Genomic DNA, 10877 nt, shown 5'->3' with positions numbered 1-10877 from the left:
CTAACCCACTCGGTTTCGGGCTAGCCCGTTTGGGCCTGCAAGTTTAGGATTTTTTTTATATGTTTAATTTTTTTAAATAGATAATTATACTCTTGTAATAAAAATATATCATGTTTTTAAATCAAGACATTTCGCCTTTGTTTAGATACAAAAATTAGTGCTATTTTAACGTAAATTTACATAATATCTAACTTTTTAACTTCGTTTCCAATAAAAATTGTATATATATTTAACATAAATGACTATATTTCTTTAACTTTTATATCATAGATGTTTGTTATTAACCGTAGGAAAAAATCAAAACATATTCTATAAGCATTAAAATATTATTATCGAATTAAAAAGTAAAGCATTAAAGTTTAAAAATCAATTATTACGAAAGTGTTCGGTTAATCGGGCCAACCCTATCTGGCTCGGGCTATTTTCGGTTCGGGCCATTCGGGCTAAAAAATTTCAGCCCTAATCCTCATTTTTTATCAGTCTATTCTGGTCGGCCCGTCGATTTCGGCTTTTTTGACATCCCTTAGTCTCCTTCTAGTGTAATTTTCAATTTTCCATTGATATAATAATACAAATGTTACGTGATACGTATATCAATTGGATAAACTCGTTCAATTTCAGTGTGCACTCGCACTCATATCCTAATTCGTATTATGATCCAAATCCATATCCTGATCCAAATTGTGTAAATTACATTATTTAATTATACAAATGACACTGTCTGTAATTGACATTATTATGTTATACAAATTATACTGAGTATAAATGACACTATTATATTGTAAATGACTAGTGTATAATTGACATTTTTCAAATATATAAATGACACTTCATGTAATGATCTCAATCTGCCGTTACATATGAATGATGTGGCATATGTCATTTGTAAATGAGTTCACATCTTCCAAGTCATTTAATGATCTCGGTCTGCCGTTACAATATGCCACATCATTCAAGTCTAGCACCAAAAATTCACCGAAAAATCACGTTATGTGAAATTAAAAAAAATTAAAAAAATAACAATTTATTATGTATTATGATACAAAAACGAAAGATTATGAGACAAAATAAAATATTAGAATTTATTACTATGATTTTAGATCAAATTTACTCTTCCAAAAATTATAAGTATTGAGTAGGCTTGAAGGTAAAATTGAAATTGCAAAATAGTTACTCTTTTTGTCGTACTATAGGTGGCTCAAACCTTTTCAGCACAGAAATTAAGAAGAAAGAGTAAATTGATTAAAAATGGTAGAGCCTACACCTTTTTGAGGATTAAATTTTTCTATTTATGAAAATAGACCATTTATAGTAGAACAACCTAAAATGAAATACAAGCTATTTTTAGTAGAACGAATGAAGTATAAATTTATGATTTACTTTACAATTACCCCAGTATCATTGTAGTTGAGCATCGGACACAAATCCATGTCGTGCCTTACCAGCACAATGTAATTTCTAGATTTGTTGGAAGACGTACAAGTTTTTCAAATATATGCTCATATAGGATCAATAAGAAAATATATACATCGCAAACGTTGAAATTGATTTCATAATTACTTATGTTAACGTATAAAAATACCGATTTTTAAGATATTACTTGTCACAAGTGGGTATTTTTAACTTTCACCCATTAATTATCTTTTTCTACTATTCTTTTTTATTTTCTGAGAGGAATACATTATAAGCCGTTAGTTCTTCTTTGTACATAAAACCTGAATATATCATTTTCAAATATACATTTGTGCACAACCGCAAGGCCAAGGTCATGCATTTACATCTAGCTATCAAAAGATGAAGTAATTGTTACCAAACATATTTCTAGGTGCCCCATCCTACTTTAATCTAGCTGGTGAAGTTCATAGGGAAAAAAGAAAAGAAAAAATCAATGAAATCAATCAAATATAAAGGTGCACCTTTTGAAAGAATTGTTGCTCCTTTTCTGGTCAATTTTCCTCTGAATTGAACCTGTTCCATGCTGCCTGTAGTTGATAGAGCAACAGTATAGTTGATTCATTACCAAATATAAGAAACACAAGATGTTTGTCTAACTAAGATTCACTGAAGGAAGAAGTGAATGATCGTGCAACAAAATCACTTATTATATATAAGCTTCTTAAAACACCAAAAGATTCCATCCATCTTGTGATTTCTCTTTCCAATTGTATATCACAAGTTTCTTATGATGCTAGCAACAATATTACTGTTTATATCTAAAGACGTTTTGTCCACGAGGATAACTGGCAACATACCTTCAGAAGATCAAAAATCTTTTCACATATGTATTTTTGTTGAATGCTAGCTCCTCGTTGCTGTAATTTGTCAGGATGTACACAAAGAGTTGCCTTCCTGTATGCTTTCTTTACAGCAGCGGCAGTTACAATCTCTGTCAGTGAGACGGGCTGCCAGGCGCTTTCCGGTCCAAGTATCTGCATCAATAGAGGTTTCTTCAATTGAATGGCCATAGTTATCTCATTTCACAGATTATATCTTTAAGACAGCTAATATTTAAGCCGGAAAAAGATGTAAAATTTTAAAGAGAGAACAAAAGCAGAAAGCTCCTAATTGTGCCTCAGTATGGCATTTTAGCTATGTCAATTCTGGTACAAGGTTTTACCGAAAGCATTTTAACATAATATGCATGAATAGAGCAACATTAGTCCTCTGTTATTGATTTATACGATGAATTTTAGCATAACAACCAGGGTATCCTGGTTTGGGTTGTTCTGGAAGTTGATGCAAAATAATGGAGCCTAAAGGGATGCAAATCATTGTGATAGTTTACTAATTGCTGGGTATGGAGCACATACATATTGTAGAGTCGAGAGTAGTGCACGCAAATTCCCCTCTTTTCCTGTGGCCCATCTCTTTATATCAGCATCAAGAGATTCAGCTAATCTCTGCAATCAGACAGAAACATTTTACTACGATAAATTTAAAAGTCAGTAAGAAATACACTGAACTACCTCCATTGCAATAAATTTAAATAATGGAGTATAAAACATTACACTTCTCTCAGCCTGCTCTTTCTGGGCAAGAAGATCGCGCGTATTCTTCTCAGCAAGGGCCTTTGCCTGTAAAGACCAAATGAAAGTCACTAACTTTAAATTCATTCTTTTTTTTGTGCTCAAGGTTCAGCTTTTAGTTTCAAGAATAAAGGATGATGTCCTCACCGCTCGCTCCATTATTCTCTGATGTCTCTCTAACCTTGCTTTACGTCTCTGTGCTGATTCACTGGTAGCTCCATCAGATTTCTCCAAATCCTACAGGACAACTGATTTAGTTAGTCCTCCGCATTTTGTCAACGTATATGTCACTAGCAAACCAGACAAGACTGATACTCACAGAGTATGAGAAACTGTGTTTCAATCCATCATTTCTGGAAGAACTAGAAGGCCTTTCTGCAGAATATTTTGCAGCATGTCCTCTTGCCCCCATGGAAGTTTTTTGAGACATTGCTTTCTCTAGAGCACGTTCACGTGCCTCTGCTGTGGCTCTTTCTACGGCAGCACGTTCCACTCTGAGCTTGGCTTCAATGGATGCCTTATCAACTGATGGCTTAGTATCTACTGATGCCTTCACAGTCTTTTCCCGCACCTGCCCCGTAACTCTTTGTTGAGCTTCAGCTGCTGCTTTCTCCACAGCAGCTCGTTCTGCTCTTTCTCGAGCTTCAGCAAAAGCTCTCTCACGTACTTCTCGGATTGCTCTATCAACAGCAATTCTATCTTTTTCCCGTTCTCTCTCAACAGCAATTCTATCTTTTTCCTGTTCTCTGCCCCTCCTAATGGCTTCAATCCTTTGCCAAGAATCTCTCTCATATTTCTGCTCATTTCGTTTGGAATCTTGCTTTTCTGAGGCGGAGGTTCTCCCGAGATTCTGGACATTCTCTTCCATATCTTGACCTGTTTTTATATCTCTTTCAGCTTCCACAGATATGTCCATCTCTTTAGGTTTACAATTTGTTTGAGAGAGGTGACTTTGGTCCTTGGAGTTCACCCATTCACTTACTAATCTAGCAATTCTATCTTTTTCCTGTTCTCCGCCCCTCCTAATGGCTTCAATCCTTTGCCAAGAATCTATCTCACACTTCTGCTCATTTAGTTTGGCATCTGGCTTTTCTGGGGTGGAGGTTCTCCCGAGATTCTGAACATTCTCTTCCATATCTTGACCTGTTTTTATATTTCTTTCAGCTTCCACGGATTTGTCAATCTCTTTAGATTTACAATTTGTTTGAGAGAGGTGACTTTGGTCCTCGGAGTTCACCCATTCACTTATTAATCTAGCAATTCTATCTTTTTCCTGTTCTCTGCCCCTCCTAATGGCTTCAATCCTTTGCCAAGAATCTATCTCACACTTCTGCTCATTTTGTTTGGCATCTGGCTTTTCTGAGATGGAGGTTCTACCGAGATTCTGGACATTCTCTTCCATATCTTGACCTGTTTTTATATTTCTTTCAGCTTCCACAGATTCGTCCATCTCTTTAGGTTTACAATTTGTTTGAGAAAGGTGACTTTGGTCCTTGGAGTTGAGCCATTCACTTCGTAATCCAGCATGTACTCTTTCATCAGACTTCATATCAAGATCACCTGTTATTTCTTCCTTGTTTAAGGAATCCTCTTTTGCATCATTTCTACAAGCTGGAGACTCATGAGCAGATACCTCATCTTCACTTTCAACAGAGTAGGTTGATTGAGATTCTTCTCTGTTCTCTGAATTTTGTCGCAGATCTGGCTTTACATCTGTGTTATCAATTCCTTGAACTTGGTTAGCAGTACAAACATGTCCCTCGAGAAAATTTTGCATATTGATGTTAGCAGCATACTCTTGAGCAGTATTATGAATCTCAGTAGCTGTCTTGAGCATATCCTCATTGTTTGGCAGTGTTTTCTCATGATCTTTATAAGTTAAAACGTCACTGGTAGACTTGCTATCAGAAGAGAACCTTTTATAAGTGTTGTTCAGTTGGCTTTCAGTACACTTCTCTGCAGAGGCACATGCACCGAAGATATCTGTTCCAGGCATGTTATTTGGCTCCAGCTCAAACTGTTTTCCGGCCCCATTTTCCTCAACTTCCCAAAATATTTCAGTTTCTCGAGGCAAGCTATAGTTATCTTCGCAGCCTCTAAGAAGTGCTTGATGTTCTCCGGCTTTGTTGTTGAAGTCAACATTACAAGGTTCTGGAGTCTCACTGAAGAAGGTTGTAGTATGCATACCATGATTATCACTGGAAATTGTACCACGATCATTAGAATGGACAGCAAAGGCTTCACTAGTATCCCTTTCAGAAGCAGAATCATTTAGTTCTTGACCATTGTCCTGAAGATGGTTCCTTCTACCTGCTGCTCCATCAGTATGATTTAATTCCTCAACCTCCAAAGGAATTCTACCATTCTGAACTTCCGAATCAGTATTTGTTCCTATCTGTATGGTCTCAATTGCTTCACTTTCAGCCGCATCCATACGTCTAATTGCAATTCCATAATCCTCGTATTCTCCAGATACAGTTTGAATGTCTTCTTCAAAGTTCGGTCTCTCATCATCAATTTCTGGCTTGAGAACCATGCACATCTCGGTCGCAGCTTCTCCAACTACTGGAAAGATTCCAGGCTCCTCCAGCTGTACTTCACTCTCGAACCATAGAATCTCCTCTTTGGCTACCAATCCAATTTCGCCTCCATCACTACATTTTACATCTTGGCCATCTTCTTGCCACTCAGAGACATTTTCACGCTGCTTACCAATGTCTGCTTCATCCACCATGTTTTTCTCGGTCAAATACAATTCCTCATTCCCCACAAATTTCATTTCACACATTTCCTTATCCGCAATGCCGCCACTACCCTCAGTTAGTTCATTTTCCTGGTTGATCCTTGAATGTCCACCTCCATGCGTAATTTTCCCATGCTCTTGTGTGCTTCCAGAAACAATTAGAACTCGTTCCACAAGATTTGCAGGCCCTTTTACAGGACTAACAGTTGCCTGACACTGTTCTACGGCTTCTTCATTAGGGCCCTGTTCCAGCTCTTGCACACTTGGAGAAGTGTTTGCCTCACCTTCTGCCCTTCTAGAGAAAACTTCATGCCTTTCTGCTTGATGCGTGGTTGACTCTCTCTGTTCCAAAGCTTCATGGCCAGTTTCCATATGATCAAGGCAAGGCACAGCTTTAGTTGTGGAACATACTGAGTTATCATTGCAGTCCAATTTCCCAGATTCCAGAACTACAGTTTCTACTGATCCAGTATAATTAGTTGTCTCTCCATGTGATTCAGATGCCCCAACATTTTGCATGATATTTTCCAATTCATCCTTTATGTCAGTGTTACATGACCCACTCCGACTACAAGATGAAGTAAATTTCTTATCCACATCCATGAATGCATCTCCATGAGCATTGGCTGGTTCAAAATTCTCCCTTACGGTTTCCACATCAGTCTTCCGAGCATTTAGAAGATTGTCACTATGACTCAGGATTGGAGCAGATTTTCCATCAACCCCAATGAACACAGGGAATGTAGGATTTAATCGCTGATTTTTTCCCATCACATTGTTCTCCTTCGGACCACCAGACGCATGTTCAGTCCTAGTTTCCTTCTTATCCTCAACTTTTGACCGACCCTTAGACCTCCTGGCTCTAGAACCATCTTTAATACCTTCTCTTTTCTTTTGCATAATCAGTTTAGCAAGCCTCATACTCTCCTGAGCCTGCTCTATGGCTTTCTTCAAGGCAGCAATAGAAACAGCAGCATCTGAATTTTCATCTAACTCCTCATCAAAGAGTGGTGGTGAGTTTTCACCAGCAGTCTCGTTAGAAGCAAAACTTGGTAAACATGACTTATCTGGTGTATGTGACTTTTCGGAACTTAATCCACCTTTGATAATGGTTGCATCAATGCCAGAATTGAAACTCCAGGTTCGGCTAACTTCACGTTTCACTAAAAGAACAGGCCTTTCCCCTTCTTTCTTCTGAGATTGAGGAGTTCCATCATCAACAAAGTGAGTAAAACCAGGAACAGCTTGGAGCTGTGCTATATGTGTTTTCCCATTCGATTCATTGCTACTTCTTTGGCTGATCTTGTTAAATGACACGTTAAATTGCTGCTTGATTCCATCAACAGGTAGACCATTAGCACCTAATGAGCTTTTGGCCTTTCCTGAAGCATTGAGAGAACCGTGTTCTTGAAATGGAGACTCTGCATCTGCCGGAATCCTACTTTAACAAAATAAAGAATTGAAGAAAGGGTTACTAAGCAACTATTTCCCTAAAAATTTATAAATACAACAAATATAGATGAATCAACTGAACATTCCTCTCCGCACAAGCATGTATAGGCTTCAGATGACGTAGAAGATTTGAGTTTAAAAACCAAAGACGATCAAATCCATAGCACACCCCATTCCCCACTCTCACTCCTACAGTTGCACATACACCCCTTTATATCAAATTAAGTTGAAACACATCGAAAAGCGTCCAAGCATTAGACCTAACACGGTTCCACAAATGGACAATGCACGAGAGAGAAGCCGTGCAATAGAAACACAAGCAAGAATAGCAATAAGGAAACAGTAAGCTCAGATTTTCAAACTTCAAATGTTGAAGCAATAAGGGAAAAATTCCAGTAGTTACTTACTAAACTTGAGGTAAATAGTTGTTTTAACCTTTTACATTAATCAGACAAACGTACAATAATCTTCATAAATCTACACATAAAAAATATCGAATTTGAACTCGATTACTTAACAACCAGGATAGTTCATTAGCGATCAAAACCAAAATCACAACTAAACATCAGCCCTTCTCTTTATTAAGCAATATTGCGTTTCTTGTTTATAGATGAAAAATGCAGTCACATACAGAATCATTTACTGCCAGAATATTAGAAAAGAAAAAACTTCTTCAAATATTAAGGATTATGCATTATGGTCGCCGCCAATACAAAGGCGAGAAACAAAAAACAAAAGAATATTTTGTTATGAAAACGTATAGCTCTGACAGGTAAAAATAACAGACGTTTGTCAAGGAGATTAAATGAACCGACCAGCAAATCATACAAACTCAAAACAAACAATCCAAAAACTAAAAAAATGCATAAACAATAGTTTATAAAAAATAAATCGCTGGATGAAGGGGAAAATTATAAAAAATAAAACGCGCATAAAAACAACACACTCACCGCGTTTTGTTTGTCTTAACAACGCCATTAAACAACTGCTCATGACACACAGCCACGTCACCACCTTTGGCACCACCAAAAATGTTGGAGTAATCGAGCTCGGAGTTCCGGAAACCCGCCGGCTGGGTCAGACCGGAAAGATCGAGAACCGGAATGGAGGTAGAACCGGAGAAAATCTCGGCGTATTCGTGAGGCTGGAACTTGGCTTTTTCGGCGCCTCTGGAGAGCAGAACGTCGCCGTAGGGGTTGTTGAGAGAGAATGAAGAGGTGGAGGCGCTCCTGGCCGCGGAGTGTTTTCTTCTTTGCGGTGGTCGAGACAGCGACTCCATGGAAATGGATAGGTTCGACCTTCTGCGGTAGGGTTTTTGTGCTCAGTTTGTGTCGTTTGGTTTTCTTCTTCTCTTCTTCTTCTTCTTCTCCGTCTTCGTCGTGAAGTTATTTGTCTGTTGAGAAAAAACTCTCCAAGTCAGACAGGGGAGAGGGAAGAGAGAGAGAGAGAGAGAGAGAGAGACTCAGAGATGAAAGAGAAAGTGGAAACTGTTTAAATATTGCTTTATTGCGTGGGAGAAAGCAGCGTGGGGTCAACATGTTGCAATTGGGTGTGCTCGGTCCACCAGAGCCGAAATGTGTAAAACATCAAATGAAGCGAGAAAGAGTACCTACAAACATTTCATTTGATTAAGGATGTTGTTCTAAATACAAAGGAAGGAGAATTTGTTTACTTCTTTTTCTCTATTAGATAAATGGAAATACAAATGAAAATGTTTAGTTAATTAAGAATGTTGTTCTAAATGCAATATATTTCTAAACTATTTAAAAATGATAAATTTGGTCATTAATGCACATGTTTAGATCAATTTATATAAATTACAAAGTGAAGAGGATGAAATCTAGCACTAACCTTATTGATATATTAGAGCTGAATCATTATTTTCTCCTTGACCTGACTATAGATAAAAGAGAACTTATTGATGTATTAGAGCTGAATCATTTTTGTCTCTTTGATCTGACTATATAGATAAAAGAGAACTTATTGATATATTAGAGCTGAATCATTTTTGTCTCTTTGATCTAACTATATAGATCAAAGAGAAAATATTGCGAGTCATAATAAAAGAACAAAAAGATGATTATCAAAGAGAAAATTATTTGGATGCAATTAGAATTGAATGCCATCAGGAAAGCTGAAAACATTTTGAAGTGTACAAGATCATATCTAAGGGATCATCTCTGAGATGACAAACAAGTCATTTACGGTGTCAACACGTGGCAATCATTTATTTGCACTTCGAAGAACATACTAACATAATTTAGTTAGGAGAATATTTTTGAAGATATTATGTCAGGCCGTGTTATTATAATGCACAATACATGTAAAACTCAAAAAAGACAATGTTGCCCCTCAATGTAAAGAATAATAGACCTGAAAGGGCGAAAGCTGAAAAGACTATTGTACCCCTAACTTAGCAACGTCTATAAAAAAACGTTATTCTCCATGTAAAACACACGCATTCTTCAAATTGTGTACCAAAACTCTAGCAAATTTAATACACGAGCGATTTTTAGCGATTTTAAGTGTTCTTTGTTCTCTCTTTCTAGAAATTCTACCTTCATCTCTCGTCTCTTTCTATTACCACTACAAGTCTGATTTGTGTCTTACTATATGATACTCCCTTCGTCTCAGCTATCTTGAGACCTTTTTTTATTGTACGAAAATTAAGAAACTAGTGTTTTGTGTGTAGGTGAAAAGCGAAAAGATGAATAAAAGGAAAAATGGAGTAATATTAAGGGTTATTATTAAAAAGAGTAATAGCGCCAAAATACATGATTTTTTTACACATTTTTGGTTTTGCACGTGACTTAAAATTCTACCTCCAAATACACAAACTTTCATTTTTTTTTTTTTTCTGATTTTGCACATAATGAACATTTTTTACGAATGAATTAAGATCGAAGTCGAAATTGTCTACGTAACTTAAATAGAATTCTTCATAAACGGCGTAGTTGGATATTAGGTAAATTCCACTATAATAATACAAAAATATATTAATGAATCATTCGCTGAAAATGTTCATCATATGCAAAATCAGAAATAATGAAAGTTTGTGTATGGAAGTAGATTTTTAAGTTCATGTGCAAAACCATAAATGTGTGAAAATTCATGTATTTTAGCACTATTACCCCTTATTAAAACATAGCTCGAACTTTAACTCCATGGCAACATTTTAGCTCAAATTTTGGACTATTTTTTAACAATAACCCTAATATTAAGATCTCTCATATTACATCAAAACCATAATATAAACATTGTTGCGCATTTTAGAAATTGTACACATTGTACACGACTTTTTTAATAAAAATATATAATTTTTCAGTTTTTCTTATTTTGTACACGATTTCAAATTCCCTCCAAATCAAAGTTAAGTTGAAAGTCGAGAATTACACCGTAGTCAAATCGACGATGAGAAAAAATCATCATTGGAACACACCAAAATGCCGTCATTTATAACTAAATCTGAGTTTCAAATTCAAGAAGATCGAGGCTTCAGGTGCTATTGAAGAGCTCAATGATGGTCTTCAAAAATGCCCCATCCCTTCCATAAATACGTCGTTACAATATGAATTATTTCTCGGTTATGCTCTTGAAATTTAGACCTCAATATGGCTGTGAATCTTTTTTTTTAACTTGTCGTGAGTTTCCCTCAG

The 10877-nt window shown here is 36.5% G+C and overlaps 1 protein-coding gene across 3 annotated transcripts; it reads right to left on the bottom strand.

Moving 5' to 3' along the window:
- Positions 1 to 751: 751 nt before the first annotated feature.
- On the bottom strand, positions 752 to 8900 carry LOC130986576 (auxilin-like protein 1). Of its 3 annotated transcripts, XM_057910018.1 has the most exons (8): positions 8172 to 8900; positions 3346 to 7210; positions 3174 to 3263; positions 3009 to 3074; positions 2811 to 2900; positions 2253 to 2429; positions 1917 to 1982; positions 752 to 958 (listed from the first exon to the last, which is right to left on the bottom strand). In XM_057910018.1, the coding sequence occupies exons 1-7, from the start codon at positions 8498 to 8500 to the stop codon at positions 1947 to 1949; spliced, it is 4653 nt and encodes a 1550-aa protein (XP_057766001.1). In that variant the 5' UTR covers positions 8501 to 8900; the 3' UTR covers positions 752 to 958; positions 1917 to 1946. The 3 variants fall into 3 exon arrangements, with proteins under 3 accessions (XP_057766001.1, XP_057765999.1, XP_057766002.1); XM_057910016.1 differs by lacking the exon at positions 752 to 958 and having other exon boundaries at positions 1678 to 1982; XM_057910019.1 differs by lacking the exon at positions 752 to 958 and having other exon boundaries at positions 1678 to 1982; positions 3346 to 7207.
- Between the last annotated feature and the right edge of the window lie 1977 nt (positions 8901 to 10877).

Source organism: Salvia miltiorrhiza, chromosome 5 (assembly GCF_028751815.1).
Source record: "Salvia miltiorrhiza cultivar Shanhuang (shh) chromosome 5, IMPLAD_Smil_shh, whole genome shotgun sequence".
In the NCBI taxonomy this organism is placed as follows: domain Eukaryota; kingdom Viridiplantae; phylum Streptophyta; class Magnoliopsida; order Lamiales; family Lamiaceae; genus Salvia; species Salvia miltiorrhiza.
Note: the sequence above shows the minus strand (reverse complement) of the source record. Positions and strands in the feature narration are given on the sequence as shown.

What these genes read in the sequence shown, in the direction of transcription:
- LOC130986576 (XM_057910018.1), bottom strand. Translation starts at nt 8,500, where the DNA reads ATGGAGTCGCTGTCTCGACCACCGCAAAGAAGAAAACACTCCGCGGCC. An exon ending in AGAGAATAATGGAGCGAGCG is followed by an intron (nt 3,075 to 3,173) that starts GTGAGGACATCA and finishes TGGTCTTTACAG; the next exon opens with GCAAAGGCCCTTGCTGAGAA. An exon ending in TACTCTCGACTCTACAATAT is followed by an intron (nt 2,430 to 2,810) that starts GTATGTGCTCCA and finishes CTATTGATGCAG; the next exon opens with ATACTTGGACCGGAAAGCGC.